The 21,010-nt window shown below is 48.3% G+C and overlaps 1 protein-coding gene across 1 annotated transcript in view; it reads left to right on the top strand.

The window, feature by feature from the left end:
* The window catches only part of Pdzd2 (PDZ domain containing 2), a 249,321-nt gene that overhangs the window by 219,946 nt on the left and 8,365 nt on the right, over positions 1-21,010 (top strand). Inside the window, exons 18-22 of the mRNA XM_013018674.1 lie at positions 2,358-2,502; positions 9,791-13,784; positions 14,814-14,931; positions 18,994-19,095; positions 19,872-20,142. Coding sequence (XP_012874128.1) covers positions 2,358-2,502; positions 9,791-13,784; positions 14,814-14,931; positions 18,994-19,095; positions 19,872-20,142 — 4,630 coding nt within the window. The remainder of the gene's footprint in view (positions 1-2,357; positions 2,503-9,790; positions 13,785-14,813; positions 14,932-18,993; positions 19,096-19,871; positions 20,143-21,010) is intronic.

Below are 21,010 nucleotides of genomic sequence, written 5' to 3'. Positions count from 1 at the left end.
CCACTTGAGCCACAGCGCCACTTCTGGTTTTCTGGTGGTTTATTGGAGATAGGAGTCTCACGGTCTCTCCTGCCCTGGCTGGCTTTGAACCGTGATCCTCAGATCTCAGCCTCCTGAGTAGCTAGGATTACAGGCGTGAGCCACCAGCGCCCGGCTGAGTCCTAACAGTTCTTAAATATGGACAGAGAACTCCAGAAGGAAAAGGTGCAGGACATTACGATGCCATTACGTGAGAGAGAAGGGATGGACGTGACATTTGGGGTAGGACTCATGTCAAAACAAGAGCACGCCATCCTGGCCACACTCGATGCTCTGCTCTCAGACCCTAAGGACATGGCTGACCTGGCATTGGTTTTTATGCCTTCTGCCCTCTTAGGTGCTGTGTGCCAGGGGTAGGCCCAGGAGCCTGAGGGTATGCAGGGCTTTCTGAAGACAACGGTGGGCCCATTCCATGGGTCACTCTATCTCCCACTGTCCCCTGTCCTTACCACTTCTGAGCTTTCAGCGCCTCTGATTTCATTCTTGTGGTCTTCCTCATCGTTTTTCTCTTCTCTGACACAAACCGTCCCCCCAAGAGTCCCATTCAGCTCCCACTGCCCCCACTCATCACTCACTGGAAAATCCCAGCCTCCCATCTCTCCCACTCCTCCAGCCTAGTCGAAACACAGTTAAAGCTCCATGCACCCATGGATGCCGCCTGCGTATCTCTCCGTCTTGGCCTCATCTCCTTAGCTAGAAAGGAAACCCCTTAGTGGATATGGTTGTGCATGCCTGTAATCCCAGCACTCAGGAAGATGGGCGTTCCGGGCCAGCGTGGGATTCATAGTGAGACGTTATCTAAAAAAGGAGTTAATCTGTTAAGTGTGAAGCAGAAACTGTTTTACAGTATAGTGAATCACTCAACATTGTAGAGCCTGCGGCTAAACCCCTCATGGGAGCCCCCCAGATGCTGGATAAGAGATCTGAGAGAGCTCTCCCTTGTCACAGCAAAGTGAGGAATCAGAACCACAGTCTCCTCTTCCTGTAGTTTCTGCCCTTAGAGAGCAGACCATGTAAAGAAACCTAAGAAGTGAAAGCCTCTTTTAAAAACTGTACTTCACTGAAAACTGAACAGGCTTCAACAGCCAGCTTTACTTTAGCTAGTTAAAGCAGGGTAGTGTTGGTTAGAAATGAGTGCTCTTTAATTTGAGAGACAAGGACAGAAAGACCAAAAAAGTCTACATGAAGGCTGTGGGATGTCCTTTCTGGAAAAGAAAAACTACTGTGTGTGTGTGTGTGTGTGTGTGTGTGTGTGTGTGTGTGTGTGTGTGTGTATGTGCATATTCACTCCATTTCAGAGGCTTGAACTGTGTGTCTGTGTGTGTGTGTGTGTGTGCATATTCATTCCATTTCAGAGGCTTGAACTGAGAGCCTGAACGCTGTCCCTGCACTTTTGTGCTCAAGGCTAGAGCTCTACCACTTGAGCCACAGCTGCACTTCCAGATTTTTTGGTAGTTAATTGGCCATCAGAATCTCATGGACTTTCCTGCCCAGCTTGGCTTTGAATCACCATCCACAGATCCCCGCCTCCTGAGTAGCTAGGATTACAGGCACTAGTGCCTGGCTGATTTAACTTTTTAGGAAGTTTAGAAATCTTCTGATGCATTAGGTAGAACAAAGTAAGAAAAAGCAAGCCACTGACATAAGGCCCAAGGAAAATCTTGACACATTCAATGTCAGTTTCATTTATCTCAACTTCCCCTCTCTTTCATTACCAAAGTAAGGAACTGATTTTATAGCCTTTGAGATCTGTGTGAAATATTGTAACAATAGTACCTTTCATCTCTGTAGTCTTTCATATGCTGTTTTTATACCTACTCTGTCATTTATTTAAAATTATATTCATAAGCCAAGTGCTGATAGCTCATGCCTGTAATCCTAGTTCTCAGGAAGGTGAGATCTGAGGATGGAGATTCAAAGCAATTAGGGGCTAAAATGTTCATGAGATCTTATCTCCAATTAACCAGCAAACATGTGGAAGTTAAACTATGGCTCAGGTGCTCACTAGAGTACCAGCCTTGAGCCAAAAACCAAGTCAGAGTGTGGAGCCCTGAATTCAAGCCCCAGTGCCACCAAAAAAATATAAAAATCAGATAAAAATTATATGCATGATACTGGGAAGACCTCACCATCCACATTTTAAAGTTAAGAGAAGGGGGCTTGGGAAGACTGAAAAGACTATGGTTTTCAGATCCACATCTGCCAGCTCCTAGTCTAAGGAGCATTCAGCTTTTCCCAAGCCAGCTGTCCTGTGTGTGCCGTATGATGCAGACAACCTGAAAGCTATTCACAGTCCCTGCTCCTCCTCCTTGTGCCAGGGACCTCTAGGAAAGCTGACTCTTGGGGATGGGCGTGTCTCCACCAGCTGTGGACCAGCCAGTTCTCCATCCCACCAGGACCCTGGACACCTCACAGAGAACCTGCCAGGAACTGCAGCAGAGGGGGAGCAACACCATGCAGCTAGTAAGATGTTGTTGTTGTTGTTGTTGTTGTTGTTACTGTTAATTTTGGATACAGAAGCAGACCCTAATCTAAGTATTACACATGGATAATGTAATCCTGAGTACCATTTACCCATTACAGATGAGACAGGAGACGTAGACCTTCCCAAGCCAGGCTCTGGAGGCTTGTACCTGTTATCCCACCTGTGCAGGAGGCTGAGACTAGGAGGACTGAAGCCAGCCCTAGCAGAAAAGTCCATAAAACTCCATCTCCAATTGACCCAGCAAAAAGCCTGGTTGGGAGTGTTGCTTAAGTGGTAGACCACCAGCCACAAGTAAGCTGGGCAAAAGCACAAAGTCTTGGGTTCAAGTCCCAATACCAAGATAAAAAGGAAAAAATAGTATTTCTCACTTCCAAATCTCAACTGTCAGCTAATATACAATCAATTGCATTAAGAAATAGTAACAAGCTGGGCACCGGTGGCTCATGTCTATAATCCTAACTTCTCAGGAAGCTGAGATCTGAGGATCACAGTTCAAAGCAAGCCTGGGCAGGAAAGTCCGTGAGACTTTTATCTCCAATAAAAACCACTAGAAAACCAGAAGTGGTGCTGTGGCTCAAGCGGTAGAGTGCTCACCTTAAGCTGAAGAACACAGGGACAGCACCCAGGCCCCAGAGGTCAAGCCCCACGACCCGACCAACAAAAAAAAGAAATAGCAACAAAAACCTCCAGGAGGATAAATGCCCAGGAGTAGAATTGCTAAATTATTACCTGTTCAGTTTCTTTAAGGAACCTCCACACTACTTTCCAGAGTTATTAAACAAGTTTACATTCCCACCTACAGTGTACCGGGGTACCCTTTTACTGCATCCCTGCCAGCATCTAGTATCATTTGTTTGCTTGATAATGGCCTTTCTGGAATGAGGTGGAATCTCAGTATTGTTTTGTTTTGTATTTCCTTTATGGTCATGAATTTTGAGCATTTCTTATGTGTCTGTTGTTTATTTTTATTTCTTCTGAGAAGTCTTTAGGTTATTAGTTCATTTATTAGTTGGATTATTGGTTCTTTGAGGGTTTAGTTTTTTAAGCTGTCTGTATATTCTGTCTGATGTATAGCTGGCAAAAATCTTCTCTCATCCTGTAGTCTGTCTTCTTGGTTTGTTGGCTATGTCCTTTGCTTTACAGAAAGTTTTGGGTTTGATGCAATCCCATCTATCATCTTTGACTTGCTGTGCTTCTGGATGTTATGCAGTTCCTGCCTGTGTCAAGAAATCCTAATGTTCATCCAATTCATTCCTGTAATAGTGTCATGGCTTCAGGACTTACCTGTAGGTCTTTGATCCATTTTGAATTGATGCTGGTACAGATGATATATTAGGATCTAGTTTCATTTTTCTGCATGTGGATATCCAGTTTCCCAGTACCATTTGTTGGAGAGGCTGTGTAGTATAGCCACAGCACAGCCATGCTTATTGCAGCACTGTTTACCACAGCAACAGTGTGGAGTCAGCCCAGATGCCCCTCAGTAGGCAAATGGATAATGAAAATGTAACACACACACAATGGATTTTTTTTTTTTGCCAGTCATAGGGCTTGAACTCGGGGCCTGGCTACTATCCCTGAGCTTCTTTTGCTACCACATGAGACACAGACCACTTCCAGCTTTTTCTGTTTATGTGGTACTGAGGAATCAAACCCAGGGCTTCATACATGCTAGGAAAGCACTCCATCATGAAGCCCTACACAATGGAATTTTATTCATCTGTTAGAAAGAATGATAGCGTACCATTTGAAAAAGAAAATGGGGAAGTTGTGCTGTGGCTTAAATGGTAGAGTGCTAACCTTGAGCTGAAAAGCTGAGGGACAGCACCCAGGCCCAGAGTTCAGGCCCCATGACCAAAAAAAAAAAAAAAAAAAAAGGAAGGACTTTAAAAAATTACATTAAATGAAACAAGTCAGGCCCCAAATGATAGATTGCATCTTTTCTCTCATTTGTGGAAGCTAGAATTTATTCATAAACATGAATAAATATGTTGGGTGGTATGCAAGTGTATATAAATGTATTAACTGAAATATGGTAGATTCAAAGGAGAACTCAAATAGTGTCATTTCTTAGAGAGACTAAGTTCAACAACATAAACACCAGGAAATGGTACTTGAAAAGGGTGGGGTGGGCCGGGCGCTGGTGGCTCACTCCTGTAATCCTAGCTACTCAGGAGGCTGAGATCTGAGGATCGCAGTTCAAAGCCAGCCCAGGCAGGAGAGACCGTGAGACTCATATCTCCAATAAACCACCAAGAAAACCGGAAGTGGCGTTGTAGCTCAAGTGGTAGACCGCTGGCCTTGAGCTGAAGAGCTGAAGGACAGCGCCCAGGCCCAGAGTTCAAGCCCCACAATCGACCAAAAAAAAAAAAAAGGTGGGGTGGGGTCAAGGGGAAGAGAAAAAAGAGAATGCAGTCCAGAATTCATTGTATATCCTACAACATGAAAAAAAGTAAGGGAAGGAATAGGTCTGGAGGGATGAGTGAGAATATTGAAAGAGGTGACATTGATCAAGACTTATATTTATAAACTGTTTGTTGAATGGCAGCACCTTTGTAAAGATAATAATTTTTTTAACCTCCAGAAGGAAAAGTAAAAGGTTAATATTAGAAAACTTTTAATCTTAATAAGAGATAAAGAGACATGATGACAGCAGGAATTCTGTCCATATTGAGATTTTTTTAAGTCAAAATGAATTAATGAGCCGAGCAAAATGGTATATACCTGTAATCCCAGATACCGAGGCAGAGGCAGGTCACAACTGAGGCTAGCCCAGGCCAAAGATAGCGGGACCCAATCACAACAACAAAATACAGGCTAAAGGCTTGGTAGCATGGCTTTAAGTGGTAGCATGCTTTCTTGGCATCTGAGAGGCCCTGGTTTCAATCTCCAGTTACTACAAAAAGATCTGAATGAAGTCACTTGTCACCTTGTTAACAGAGATTGAAAATCTGTATTATTTGAAATGTGTACTTAGGCAGGGAACTCTTCTCTCAATAGCTAGCCATCACCGTGACTGCTGAGAGGTGGGCGGTCTCCTACAACTGTTGGCAGATTCTCCCATATTGCAGGCCCTCTTTCTGATTGGTCAGCAAACTGTGGAGGTAGAAAGAAATGAGGAAGGCACCCTTATTAGGGGTGTCCTAGGAATTACTTGGAAACCCAGGGGATCATCACCATGTTCTCATGGCTACTTCCAGAAAAAATAGTCCCCTGGTGTGTTTTGTGATCCATAGCTATTTGTTCCTCCATCAGGGATGATGTGATTACCATGGTTTCTGCCCATCTTTCAGAGTCATGTTTACTCACTGGCTGACATTAGCAGGTGATTCTCATTAGCAAAGTGACTTTATTGCAAAGTGGTTGAATTAAAAGGAAGATATTGAAGTCACACAGAAGCAGCTATCGGTGTCATATCTCAAACAATCCCTTTCAGGCCAGTGTCTTTAAGCATTTTAAGAGTCTGTTTGTTTTTTGGTAATACTAGAGATCACACTAAGGGCCTTCTGCCTGATAGGAAGGTGCTCCATTGCTCTTATTTTGAAATCAGGTCTCGCTGTTTTTGCCTAGGCAGGCCCGGATCATGATCCTGCTAATTCCTAACATAGATCTGATCTCTGCCTCCTCAGTAGCTAGGATTACAGGTATAAACCACTGTATTTGGCCTTTTTTTTTTCCAGTCCTGATGCTTGAACTCAGGGCCTGGACACTACCTCTGAGCTTCATTTGCTCAAGGCTAGCACTCTACCACTTGAGCCACAGCACCACTTCCAGCTTTTTCTGTTTATATGGTACTGAGGAATCGAACCCAGGACTTCATGCATGCTAGGCAAGCACTTTATACTAGGCCACATTCCCAGCCCTTGAGCATGTCTTGAGGTGCCAGGGGTACCATCTATAGGCTGCCTGGATTCAGATCTGAGTTTTAAACTTTGACCACGGCAGTAACTGGGCAACTCACTCAAGTCCTAGACTGCCCATCTCATGGGGACCTCATGAGTCAGAAGTCAATGAGGTTGAGCACCAGTGGCTCAAGCCTATAATCCTAGCTACACAGGAGGCTGACTCCTGAAGATCATGTTTTGAACCCAGCCTGAACAGACAAATCCAAGAGACTCTCCAGTTAACCAGCATAATGACGGAAGTGTAGGTGTATGTGGCTCAAGTGGTGGAGTACAGCCTTGAGGTAAAAACCCAACATTGAGCAGAAAAAGTTAAGCAATAGCCCCAGGCTTTGAGTTCAAGGCCCAGTACTAGTACCAAAAAAGGAACAAAGATGAACCTGCTGTTTCACACAAGAGTGTACAGCACCCTAGCCGGGTGCAGATGTCTGACTTCTCCAGTGGTTGTCCAAGGGGTGCAGGCCCAACAATATTTTAAACAGTCCTGTAATGAAAGACACACATGCTTAGAATGTAAGCTCAGAAGCCATTGGCTCACACCTATAATCCTGGCTACTCAGGAGGCTGAGGCTGAGACATGAGAATCGGGGTTCAAAGCCGACCTTTGCAGAAAAGTCTATGAGTCTGTCCCCAGTTTAAGAGCAGAAGAGCTAGATTTGAGGCATGACTCCAGTGGTAGAGCACCAAGTATGAACAAAAAACCTCTATCAAGAGCATGAAGCCTTGAGTTCAAGCCTTGATTTCAGCACTACTACTACTAAGAATAATAACATAATTATATACAATTCGTAATATATTTTATTATATATTATGTATGTATAAGACACTATGCATATAATATATCCTAGATATAGTATATAATATATGAGACAGAAGAGGGGATTGAAAACAGGTTTTGGTTTCAGACCCCCTCACTGCACACATTCGAGCAGGTAAGTCTTGTTAGGAGTCTGACTCGCTGCAAAGCATGTATCATCCAAGAGTTCATTTGAAGGAGGTGAAGTTACATGAGACAGCCTTGGCATCACCTTTCAGCAAGTGCTTGGCTTGGAAGCTCACAGCAGGGTCCCCGCACAGCCCTGACACGCAGTGGGGAGGGCAAGGGGCCCCAGGGCTACAGGCAGCGTCCGGCCATACCAGGGCGGGCAAGGGCAGTACTGTAGTTGGCCTGGGGCCCACTTTCTCTCTTTGTCTCTTTCCCTGGGCAAGCAGAAGCAGGACAGGGGACTCAGGAAAGGCGGAGCAAAGGAGACCATCAACCTGGCTTGAGCAGATGCTTGCCAGGCCCAGCCCTATCTATCGCCTTGCACTCTGGGCACATGAGCCACCAAGTTCCGGTTTGCTTAGAGCATGGGCTGTGGGTAACTCCTGGCTCCACCCCCTCCCAATGGTGACCTGGGGCATCTCTTCCCCATCCCTTGCCCGACCCACACGGAGATCTCACCAGCTCTGTGCCCGATGCGGGGAAGAAAAAGAATTGCAGAAAACTCTCAGTATGGTCCTGACCCTGCATTACTGGAACGCCTCTCAGCATGGGGCTAAGTCCTAACAGTTCTTTTTTTTTGGTAGGCCGTGAGGCTTGAACTCTGGGCCCGGGCACTGTCCCTCAGCTCTTCAGCTCAAGGCCAGCGCTCTACCACTTGAGCCACAGCGCCACTTCTGGTTTTCTGGTGGTTTATTGGAGATAGGAGTCTCACGGTCTCTCCTGCCCTGGCTGGCTTTGAACCGTGATCCTCAGATCTCAGCCTCCTGAGTAGCTAGGATTACAGGCGTGAGCCACCAGCGCCCGGCTGAGTCCTAACAGTTCTTAAATATGGACAGAGAACTCCAGAAGGAAAAGGTGCAGGACATTACGATGCCATTACGTGAGAGAGAAGGGATGGACGTGACATTTGGGGTAGGACTCATGTCAAAACAAGAGCACGCCATCCTGGCCACACTCGATGCTCTGCTCTCAGACCCTAAGGACATGGCTGACCTGGCATTGGTTTTTATGCCTTCTGCCCTCTTAGGTGCTGTGTGCCAGGGGTAGGCCCAGGAGCCTGAGGGTATGCAGGGCTTTCTGAAGACAACGGTGGGCCCATTCCATGGGTCACTCTATCTCCCACTGTCCCCTGTCCTTACCACTTCTGAGCTTTCAGCGCCTCTGATTTCATTCTTGTGGTCTTCCTCATCGTTTTTCTCTTCTCTGACACAAACCGTCCCCCCAAGAGTCCCATTCAGCTCCCACTGCCCCCACTCATCACTCACTGGAAAATCCCAGCCTCCCATCTCTCCCACTCCTCCAGCCTAGTCGAAACACAGTTAAAGCTCCATGCACCCATGGATGCCGCCTGCGTATCTCTCCGTCTTGGCCTCATCTCCTTAGCTAGAAAGGAAACCCCTTAGTGGATATGGTTGTGCATGCCTGTAATCCCAGCACTCAGGAAGATGGGCGTTCCGGGCCAGCGTGGGATTCATAGTGAGACGTTATCTAAAAAAGGAGTTAATCTGTTAAGTGTGAAGCAGAAACTGTTTTACAGTATAGTGAATCACTCAACATTGTAGAGCCTGCGGCTAAACCCCTCATGGGAGCCCCCCAGATGCTGGATAAGAGATCTGAGAGAGCTCTCCCTTGTCACAGCAAAGTGAGGAATCAGAACCACAGTCTCCTCTTCCTGTAGTTTCTGCCCTTAGAGAGCAGACCATGTAAAGAAACCTAAGAAGTGAAAGCCTCTTTTAAAAACTGTACTTCACTGAAAACTGAACAGGCTTCAACAGCCAGCTTTACTTTAGCTAGTTAAAGCAGGGTAGTGTTGGTTAGAAATGAGTGCTCTTTAATTTGAGAGACAAGGACAGAAAGACCAAAAAAGTCTACATGAAGGCTGTGGGATGTCCTTTCTGGAAAAGAAAAACTACTGTGTGTGTGTGTGTGTGTGTGTGTGTGTGTGTGTGTGTGTGTGTGTGTGTATGTGCATATTCACTCCATTTCAGAGGCTTGAACTGTGTGTCTGTGTGTGTGTGTGTGTGTGCATATTCATTCCATTTCAGAGGCTTGAACTGAGAGCCTGAACGCTGTCCCTGCACTTTTGTGCTCAAGGCTAGAGCTCTACCACTTGAGCCACAGCTCCACTTCCTGCTTTTGTGTGTGTGTGTGTGTGTGTGTGTGTGTGTGTGTGTGTTTAATTGGAGATAAGAGTCTCACAGGCTTCCCTGTCCAGATTGGCTTCAAACTGTGATCCTCAGATCTTAGCCTTCTGAATAGCTAGGATTACAGACATGAGACACGGCACCCAACAAGATTATACATTTTTTAAAACTTGAGGGCTTGTGTTTCTCAAATTGTCCCCTTTATCTGCCTTGCCTTTCGTTACTCTCTGTTCAGGACAGGACAGCAAAGCAGACCTCCTCGCTTTCCCTGGAAGAAAGGGGACCACACATCCTGATGGCAGTGAGACCTCCGCAGGGCCTGAGCCCGGCGGCCGGCCCCTGAGTCCCAGCCAGCCCGCACCTCCCAGGATAGTGGAGCCCAAGGTCCAGGACGGATCTGCAGCGAGTCTCACCCTCGAGGGCACCATGGCCCAGGAGAAGAAGGCACCAGATTCCCCTGACTTGGGCAGGACTTGGGCAAGACCTGGAGCCAGCTCATCCCACACCACTGAGGGGGAGGCCACCATGCCCAGGGGAGCAGGCCAGCGCACGGAGGAGGTCACGCCAGCCAGTGTCATCCAGCCCCAGGACCCCCTCCCATTCCAGGGGAGGAGTCAAGGAACTCCAGGGAGCCATAGCAAGACCCAGGAAAAGCCAGGAGTCCGGGCCACTAGAAGCCCCCAGGAGATCACCGTGCTAGAGGACACAGGCGCTGTGTCTGCAAGGACACCACAGGCCAGCACTTCCCCGACAGCCTCCACAGACAGGACCAGAGACGTGTGTGGCGGTGTATCCTGGCACTGCTGCCCGTCTGGGTGCGGAGACAGCTCTGTGACAGACATCGACAGCTTCATCGAGGAGTCAGAGCATGCTTGGGCAGGGGTCTGCCGGGGTCTGGAGGGCAGTTCTCAGGCCCAGCGGGCAGCAGGAAACGGAGGGGGCAGTGCCCATGAGGCCCCGGCAGTGGCCAGGGACCCCACACCCCTTCCCAGGCAGGCCTGTGCTGTGGACACAGCCCCACCGGCACAGTGGACCCCCCAGCCTTCCATCTTGGACTCCATTCATCCTGACAAACATTTTGCTGTGAACAAAACCTCTCTGAGCAACTACTCGAGGAATCTGAGCAGTTTTCAGGAAGACAGTGCCCCCCTGTCGGGCACGGGGAGCAACACAGAGCGGTCACTCTCCATGTACGGCGGTGCGGAGGACTCCTCCTCCGACCCCGAGTCTCTTGCAGAAGAAGCCCCTCAAACGGCCGCCAGAAACAGCTGCCCGCCACCCCGTCCACCCGGCTCTCCTCACAAGGAAGATACTACGGAGTCAGAGGAGGAGCATATCGAAATCTGTTCCACCAGTGGTTGCCCCAACACACCCAGGGGGATAAACCCAACCCAGCCTCTCGGCCAGGCTCTGCCCTGCCCAGCGCTAGCCACGGTTCTGCCATTGAAACACAGCGCTCTGAGTGAATCTGTGGAGAAGCCCTGCGAGACAGCCTGCTTCCTGCTAAGAGGCTCACACCCTTGCATCCCAAACACGCCCCAGACATTCTCAATCGTCCATCAGAGCTCTCTGGAGCCTGAAACTCACACCGACACATGTGGTTCACAGCACCTCAGGCCATTGTACACAGGAGAAGCAGAGGCCACTACTAGTGTTGGCTCTGCTGGGGTGCACAGCCAGACTTTGGGCATTACCAGATCTCATCATCCCCCGCCAGTCAGCCTCAGCAACCCTGACATGGTAAATGGTTTAGGACAGGACCCACTGGAAGATGATACTCCAAAGAAACAAGAAACAAATGCCAATGCAAGTGACCCCATGTGCGCCTTCCGTGGGCAGGCCACTAAGAATGCAGGGTCCACTGTGGCCAACCTCCACCTCTCAGAAAGCCAGGACCTGGGAGACTTGCTACAGAAACCCAAAACCATCTCCAGGAGGCCTATCATGGCCTGGTTTAAAGAAATCAATAAAAATAACCAACTGCAGAGCAAAACCGAGAAGGAACACAGCACAGTGTCAGCCAGAAGTCCTGACTCCAAAATTCAGACACTGAATTCAAGCCACAAAAAGGGGGTGGCCATCCCCAACAGCCCCCCTCTACTGAAAATGAATCTAGAAAATAAAGACACCTCTAAAAAGAGCTCCGTGGAAACACCCGTCAGCAATGGTCAGAAACCCAAGTGTGGCCCTAAGCTGAAGAAACTGAGCAGCAAAAGCAAAAGCAAAGTTGGCTCCGAGGTCCCGCCTACAAATTCTGCAAAGGTCAGTGGGACAGACCACAGGAAATCCCTGACGTCACCCCAGGCCTCCCAAAAAATGCTCTATAAGGTGGTATCCCACCAGTACCACGCAGCTGACCATGAGGAACCTGACAGTAGCTCTGGGGACAGCCCTACGTCCCCCCAGTGCGTACTGGATTGCAGGCCGCTCGCAGCAGTCTGTGGGTCACTGAAGCCCTCCTTGTCAGATACCAGCATCAGGACATCCACGTCACCCCTGACCTCCCCCAAGTCCCTGCCCACACACGGTTCATGCAGTAGGTTCCACGCGGCTGTCCACGCAGAATCTGACCGAGGCTACCCACCGACTCCCAGGTCCCCTAGGTGTGGACCGGAGGGCCGAGCTCGCCGGGCTGACGCAGGGCCCATGAGTCCCACAGCATCAAGGCACAGTGCGACGCATGAGCAGCGCACGCCCAGCCGAGCAGACGCCACGTTAGAAGAGACCCAACTGACAGGGGCCCATGGTAAAGAAAGCCAAAGAGTTGCCGGTGAACCCTTGGAAAGAACGAACCAGCTCAAAATCGTGGACGTTTCTTCTGAAAGGATGCCGAAGAACTTGCGTGGTGACAAGCCAGCAGAAGGTGGCAGACAGGGAGGGGTCTTGGCCCAGAGCAACTGTCAGGAGAAGAGTGAGATCAGATCCCACCCATCAGTGGCATCACTGTCCCCCAATTATCCATCCTCCCTCATGCCCCAGGCTCCCCAAGGCCAGCAGGATATGCGACGGTCCATCAGCATGGCCAAACTGACCTCCTCCCCACAACTGCCTGCTAGAAAGACAGATTCCACACAAAGGGGTTCGAGCCAGACATCAGACTCCCTCAGGACATCCAAGAACGGCACGGTGACAGGCCCTGATGGGGAAGAGCACCCCTGCTTTGCACCACGGCCAGCCACCCGGACTTACTCCATGCCAGCCCAGTTCTCAAGTCACTTTGGACGGGAGAATGCACCCTCCCACAGCCCCAGCCACCCCCCTCAGGAGAGCCAGGTCTCCATGATCAGCGAAACAAAGGCTCCCAAAGGCTGTATTCTTGGCCTGGCTAACGGACAGGGTGTGTACGGTGCGAAGCCTCTACAGGACACAAGGGCCCTCCCAGCGACGGACCCAGGGGACGTCACCGCCGTCACAGACAAAATCAAAGTCACCAGGCGGCATTACTACTACGAGCAGAACTGGCCCCACGAATCTACCTCATTTTTCTCTGTGAAGCAGAGGATCAAGTCTTTTGAGAACTTGGCCAATTCTGATCGGTCCATCGCCAAATCTGGGGCATCCTCGTTCTTATCTGTAAGCTCCAAGCCTCCCATTAGCAGGCGGTCATCTGGAAGTATGGCTTCGGGGAACCCGGGCTACCCCAGTGACACAGCAGCAAGGTCGCTGAGACGCAGCTTGAGTTCGTGCAGTGAAACCCAGAGTGAAGCCGGCACCCTTGTCCCACAAATGACCAAGTCCCCGTCCAGCATGACGCTGATCATCCCCAGGCCGACGGTGCCCGAGACCAGTCACAAGGGCCCTGATTCCAACTCAAAGAGATCACACGTTCCTTCGGGAATCCCCACCCCGACGGTGACGCCGGCCTCTCCGGTCAAGAGGAACAAGTCCTCGGTGCGCCACATGCAGCCCTCGCCTGTGTCCCGCTCAAAGCTGCAGGAGCTACGAGCCTTAAGCATGCCTGACCTGGACAAGCTCTGCAGTGGCGAAGACTACTCCACAGGACCCACTGCCGTGCTCTTCCGAACCCAGCTGGAGATCGTCCCTAGGAGATCTCTGGGCTCCAAGGCTGGCTTCCCTCCAGGAGGCCTGACGGGCCTCAATGCATCAGCTATCACCACCTGCCCAGCAAGAAGCTGCCCAACTTCCAGCGCGGCCACAGCGCCTCCTGTGGCCAGTGAAGGAAGGGAGCCCGGCCAGGACCTGTCGCTGGGAAAAAGCTGGTCAGTTAGGTAAGCATCTGCCTCCCCTTGTATGTCAAATCAGCTTGCTTTGTTTTGTAGCTGCTTTAGGCTCAGAAAAGTGAGAACCGTAGTACCAAGACCTCCCACATCGCTCTCAAGCTGTAACATTATCACCTAACATTATCAGCCTAACGTGATCACCTGCTGTAACAAAGGCCCATTTGCCGAAAGGAAGAAATTAATGTTGCACCATCCTGTCAACTAAACTATAGCCTGTTCAGATCTTGCTGAATGCATTCTAATAATGTTATCAGTAGCAGTAGAAACTCCAGGGTTCAACCCAGATACCACATTGCATTTAGCTCCCTCTTGTTTTCAGTATCATGACTGTAAGGACGAAAATGCCAGGCAGGGAAAAGCTTGCCAATATGTGGCTCTGAGGAGCACCTTCTACAGGACGGGGCATTCAGCATGAACAAGGGAGGTGGAAAGGAAGAGGAGGAGATTGTCTCTCAGAAGAGCATGGGCCTTTGAAAATGACCAGCGTTAAATGAGGGGATTTCTAGAATACTTGAGATGTTTCACTTCTGTAATCCTAACTACTCAAGACACCGAGATCTGAGTATTGCAGTTCAAAGCCAGACCAGACCAGAGTCCATTCGACTCTTATCTCCACCAAAAACAAAAGAAACCAGGACATTGCATGGTGGCTTAAGTCAGAGAGTGCTAGCCTTGTGGGAAGCAGGCCTCAAGACTGGCGTGTACACACACACACACACACACACGCACACACACACACACACACACACACACACACACGTCTTGAGCCTATCTACTACTTCTCAATACACTGGAAGTGCTCTGTTGGAAATGTGTGTTAGACTCCCATGCTGGCCTTGTAAAGATCCTTATGACTACCGCCATGAGAGAAAGGCATTCTGTTGGGTACACAGGGTTCTTCCATGTTGGAAATGAGTTAGGCCCCATAGAAAGCACGATCAGAAATATAAATACATCCTTATAAAATGGAGCAATAACTTTTCTCTTTCATAGTCTTCAAATGTGTTTGTTATTTAGTTTGGATCAACTTCTCACCTCCGAGGGAGACCAGCAGAGATTGCAGGCGGTTTTATCGGCAGTGGGGTCCACATCCACCATCCCAAATCTCATTCAGGAAGCGAAAGCACAATCAGAGGTGAGTGAAACGTGGAAAACCCAGGAAGAGGAGGCAGCGCTGGCAGTACTGGCTCCAGGTGCCGCCCAGCAGCTCGGCCATTGAGAGCGTGTGCTCCCCACACCCTGGAAGGCTGCCGTGGGATGGGGTTTTTATAGCTCTGGCTCAAATGCAGCTTTGGGTACTGCCCGCTGGCTTCAGAAACTAGACGTTGCCATGTCGATTTTAGTTAATGTCACTAACATTTTAATCCCCAATAGCATCTAGTCCCCATCCTTCCTTCCCACCTCCCTGTTTGGAGTTTGTCTACAGAGTGTCCTCTGAGCAGAAGAAACGTTGGTGAAGGAACAAGTACACCCGTCTACTTAAGAAGGTATCAGCTAGTGAGGAGGGCCACCTAGTGGAGAAAGAGTTCCATGAACTGATGCTCTGGGATTGATAAGAGCTCCTTACCCAATTGTTTTTTCATGAGAGCATCTTTAACTTCATGATTCAAGGAACCAAAAAAAAATTTTTTTTCAAAAAAGGAGCCATGATAGGTGGAGTAAAAAACGCAGTAATTTTAGCCAGGCACCAGTGGCTCACGCCTGTAATCCTAGCTACTCAGGAGGCTGAGATGTGAGGATCAAGATTCAAAGCCAGCCTGGGCAGGAAAGTCCATAAGACTCATCTCCAATAATTAACCACCAGAAAACCAGAAGTGGTGCTGTGGCTCAAGCGGTAGGGCACTGGCAAGGACAGCACCCAAGCCCAGAATTCAAGTCTGTCTCACAGACTTTCCCGCCCAGGCTGGCTTTGAACCATCCTCAGATCTCAGCCTTCTGAATAGCTAGGATTATCGGGTGTGAGCCACCAGCACCCGGCCTGCTGTTAATTTTTAAGAATGTTCTATCATAGTGATAATGAAACACTGTAACAGAGAAATGGACATTGTTTATAAAAAGTAGTTTTACAAATGGATAATAATGCGTATAATGGCTTTAAAAAAAAAGAGCTCTTAAAGCCCAGGGTACAAGACAAAGCTTATTAGTAATTACAAATAAGAACTTTATAAAAACCATATGTGATGGTGAATAACAAAAGGAAAGCACAACTCATAGCTGGAGTTTCTCTGAAGATCATTTCTCAGGAACATTCATAGAGATCTAAACCACAGCAGATGGACATAGAAAAAAAAATAAAACCGGTATTCCTTACTAATACATCTTGGGTGACTAACATCATCCATGGGCAGTATTCCAGAAATTACCCTCAAGGTGATAGTCAGGGTTTCTCAGGCGCAGTCTTAGAATCTACTAAGTTGGCCAGAGTTTGAGGATGTAGGGGAGAATAAAGGAGACTGAGATCCTTTAGCTTTCACTCCCTTCTGATCCCAGGCCCACTGGTTCCAGCTCAAGTGCTGGGGACATGGCTGCAGTAGTCTAGTGATACCCTAGCAAGCTGAAGTCCTGGGTTCAAATCTTTGTTCTGGACAACAACAACAAAGCACTCTCTGTAAAAGGTGCTATTCCATCGCCTTCCTCCCTCCTCCTGTTTCTTCCATACAATAAACATTTCCTGAGAGAATTCTGGTGTGTGGGGCTGCCATACTACCAGGCCCCTTTGCTCCAAATGTGTGACAGTATTGCCTAACATGCAGATGGAGAAAACTAGAAAGTCTCAAGCAACCTCCGGAGGTGATAGACGTTCTCAGGAACTAGGTACAAAGTGGCGATGTTTTTATGTAGCCAAGATGCCAAGTGCTGCGCTTAGGGGCCGCTCTGGGCCTCCCTCACCCAGGGGAGGCTTGGAGGTTTGGTATTCCCCGGGGGGGGGGGGGTGCAGTTGGATGTTGTAGCTCCTCCTGGCTCCCACCAGAACGCAGCTTGCTTTTCCGCTTCCTGATTCAACCCCAACCACCCCCCCCTTCCTGCCATCTTTATAGCAGCACCTTGCTTCTGCCCCACTTTTTCTTTCCAATGAGTCTAGCTTGCAGATGCTAAAAACAGAACTGCACAGCCTGACTGCCCCCCAGCCTTCTTTTTGTGGTGGTGAACGATGAGCGCACCCAGGTTTTTCTGGCCACAGCACAGCCCTGGGGAGCGTGCTGACTGTACTTCCGGCTCCCCTGTGCCCTGCCAAGCTGTCAAACAGCTGACCCGGTCAGTTGCTAGCACATGTTTCCCCAAACACCCCAAAAACAAAACTTTCCCATCTTCTAATATTCTGTTTACTCGATAAACATCTAAAGGTCTGAGATGTGTTCGTGGTGTAGCATGAAATCTCACTTCCCAGAGGCTGCAGGAAGGTCCTGTTTCTGGGAAAGCCCAGTCCTGCCCAACTTGTGGCTGAGCCTCGCACAGGGATGGCTGGAGATGCCCCTGGTGGCATCATCCTATCCGGAGGAAAGTCTGTCCACACGGGGGGCTTTGGTTTGGATGAACTCTTTAGAGGAGGTGTAAAATGCTCATTACAAATAAGAACTTTATAAAGACCAGATGTGACGGTGAATAACAAAAGGAAAGCACACCTCATATCTAGAGCTTTGTAAAGTCCTGTAACTTACAGAACTAAACACTTTTTTTTTCTTTTTTTGTCAGTCCTGGGGTTTGAACTCCGGGCCGGGGTGCTGTCCCTCAGTTCTTCACTTGAGCTACAGCACCACTTCTGGTTTTCTAGTGGTTAATGGGAGATAGGAGTCTCACGGACATTTCTGCCCGGATTGGCTTCAAACCACGATCTTCAGATCTCAGCCTCCTAAGTAGCTAAGATTACAGGCCTGAGCCACCGGCACCTGGTTTAGGACTAAACACTTTCATATGCTGAACTCCCTTCCCTGCAGAAACAGGGGTGGGTTTTCCCTCTGTTTTGTCTTAACAAGACAATCTTTATTATTTATTCTGACAATCTTTATTATAATCTTCCATTGCCATGTGAGGGACTGTCAGTCACTTCATGTGGAAGCTCACAGTTCCTTGCTTTAAAATGCTCAGCTGATGTGTCAGCTGCAGTGGCTCATGCCTCTAATTCCAGTTAGTAGGGAGAAGGAAATAAGGAGGATCGTGATTAAAGGCGAACCAGAGCAAAAAGACAGTGAGGCCCTCATTTCGGTCAATAAACCAGGCCTGTGATTACAGGTTACACGGGTGGCCACCCCAGGCAAAACCACACCACCTTGTCTGAGAAATAACTGAAGCAAAAATGAACTGGGGATATGGCTCAAGTGGTAGAGTACTTGCCTAGAAAATGCAAAGCCTGAGTTCAACCCCAGAACCACCATACATATATGTGTATATATAATACATAGTTGAATCATATATATGGACAAAAGAAGTCAAAAGTCAGAATAGCCCAGCTAATTCTTTTATTCTAAGATACTTTGTGATTGATGCTTAAAACACTCTGCTGTTACTTCTCTCTAGGATATTTCTAAGAATGCTCTAGTCTTGGTATGTTGTTTTTCCAGTATAAGCTTACCATTAGTTTTCACATACTTCATATTTGATGAATCACCTGCCCAAGAGAAGTGGGGTGTATAAAGCAGTATGGCTAATGAAACTGACTTCACTCAGGGCTGGGAAGGTGGCTCAGTGGTAGAGTGTTTGCCTTGCATGCATGAGGCCCTGAGTTCAATTCCTCAGCACCACATAAGCAGAAAAAAAGCCAGAAGTGGTGCTGTGGCTCAAGTTGTAGAGCGCTAGCCTTGAGCTGAAGAGCTGAGGGACAGCGCCCAGGCCCAGAGTTCAGGCCCCACCACTGGCAAAAAAAGAAAAAAGAAACTGACTTCACTCAACAGAAGGCTTACAGAACTACAGGAGAAAGAATTCTCCTGTAAAATAATGTGCTCTGGTCAGCTGAGGGAAGAATGAGTCCGCTGCCACAAATAGATCTTGGGAGGCTTAGGGATTTTTAACAGGTCCTTGGTGCTGTCCCTGTTCCTGTTCACCTTGCAGACCTGAGCCAGAGACTCCTCCCACACTTCTGCGACAGCTGACAATCCTGTGCTCCTCATCAAGCACCTAGGAGAGGATGTAAGCCAGCTCTTCTCACTCCCAGCATAAGAAACTTCATTTTTTTTCTTGTTGTTCTATTTCTCTTCTTCAGGACAAAGAAGATATTTTCTTTGTAGTCTTGAATAAAAAAGAAGGCTCAGGACTGGGATTCAGTGTGGCAGGAGGGACAGAGGTGGAGCCGAAACCAATCATGGTGAGTGACAGTGTCCTGAGGCTCTCTGGAAATCACTCCTTAAAACAGCCACAGGCTTCCACCAGGACACAAACTGCAATTACAGCATTTAGAGACCACTGGGTTCTGTTCCCTGCTCCAACATTCCCTTTTTTCATTGACAACACCTAGCTGATGTGTAGGCCAGAGGCCAATACATAATACAGTTATCTACATCCTTCTAATTTGCCTAAATCTTATATAACCACTGGGGGAAAAAAAACCGTGAGACTCAACGGAGCAAATTCCTATTTGCTTATAAAATTACTTCCTCCTCAAGAACAGTAACGTAAACTGTGCATCACTCAAAGCTACAGAGATCATTGTTGCACCACACCCACTGGACCAGCCTGGCTCCATTGTCTTGTAGTCCTTGTGCCCAGTGGTTACCAGGCATGTATTACATACTAACAAAAAGCTGAATAAAAAATAATAATAAGCTGGGCACCCATGGCCCTGGCCTATAATCCCATCTGCTCTGGAGACTGAGATCTGGAGAATCACAGTTCAGAGATAGCTTGAGTAGAAAACTCTGAGACTTTTAGTTAGTCAGCAACAAACAAAAAAGTGTTGAGTAAAAACAGAAGCAGATACTAGTGTTGACATTTAGATTTTACAAACATACACACTAAATTAAGTACTTGTGTGATTTAGAAAAGGTTCCATGAGGAAGTCTTTACTACAGAGTTAGTTACTCTGATATCACAAAGGTCCTAAGTGGATTTGGCTTTTGTTCCCTTTTCCTTGCTCTGTCTCAGGTCCACAGGGTGTTTTCTCAGGGGGCAGCTTCTCAGGACGGGACCATGAACCGAGGTGATTACCTTCTCTCCATCAATGGCTCCTGGCTGGCTGGTTTAGCCCAGGAAGATGTCTTAAAGGCTCTGCATGAGGCCCAGCTGCACAAATGTGCACTCATGGTCATCAAGAAGGGGAATGAGCAGCCCAGGCCTACCCCCAAGCAGGAGCTGCCTCTGGCCAATGGGAAGGGCACGCTGCCCGGAAAGCATACCATGCTGGATCCTGGAAATGGTAAGGATGCTTATGGCAGAATCCATCCCACGTGGACGTAAAATAATGGCTTAATTCTTGAATCAGAAAATAAATTTAAAAAAAGGAAATCTAGTGGGTTTTTTTAGAGGCTTCTTGAAAAACACAAAGCAAGCATTTTTTTTTAATCCTAGTAAAGCCACGGTTGAAGATTTCAAATGAGGGCTAAGAAGGAAGCGTCTTTCACAGTTGTAGCCTCTTGCTGAGACTTCCTGGCTGCCCAGTAACACAAGGAGCTCTTGTGATAGAAGGATCCACGTTGAAGGAGAATGAGGCTTGTCCTTGGGAGCCTAAGGGTGGTCATCTCTCCTGTTTTTGGAGACATAAGGAATGGAGAGCCAAGGTGTTTGTGTTTTTAATCAGACTGCAGCCTTCATCCATTGAGAAGGGGTTCAGAATCACATTTCCCATGAAGTTTCCACAAAGTTCCACTCCGAGCCAGCCTCTACACACAGCACACTAGTTCCACACAAGTCTGTGGACATCCTGTCAGGGACTCCACTCCAGACTACACAAGTTCAGGCTGGGCAGGGAGGGGGAGAGGGAGGGAGGGAGGGAGGGAGAGTGCTTCCATGGTGGCCCACACTGCAGCTGCTGAGCGCCACAACCCCTCCTTGTCCACATACCTGCACCGTGGCCTGGGTGTCCTTCAGCTCTGCAAGGTCATTTCCTACTTTAAATCACCACACTATCACATTCCCCTGTCCAAACACCACTTCAGCTCCTTGGCGTATCTTTTAATGGAACCTGTCGGAAGTATGCCTGGCAAAGGAATTACTTAGCGTGGATCCCATCAGCTAACAGAGCCTCGAGCTTCTTGATGTCAGATACAGAAGGCTCTCTGAGCCTG

This window comes from Dipodomys ordii, unplaced genomic scaffold, assembly GCF_000151885.1.
Source record: "Dipodomys ordii isolate 6190 unplaced genomic scaffold, Dord_2.0 Scaffold41, whole genome shotgun sequence".
NCBI classification, from domain to species: Eukaryota; Metazoa; Chordata; class Mammalia; order Rodentia; family Heteromyidae; genus Dipodomys; species Dipodomys ordii.
The sequence above is the reverse complement of the archived record's forward strand: the minus strand, read 5'-3'. Positions and strand labels throughout refer to the sequence as shown.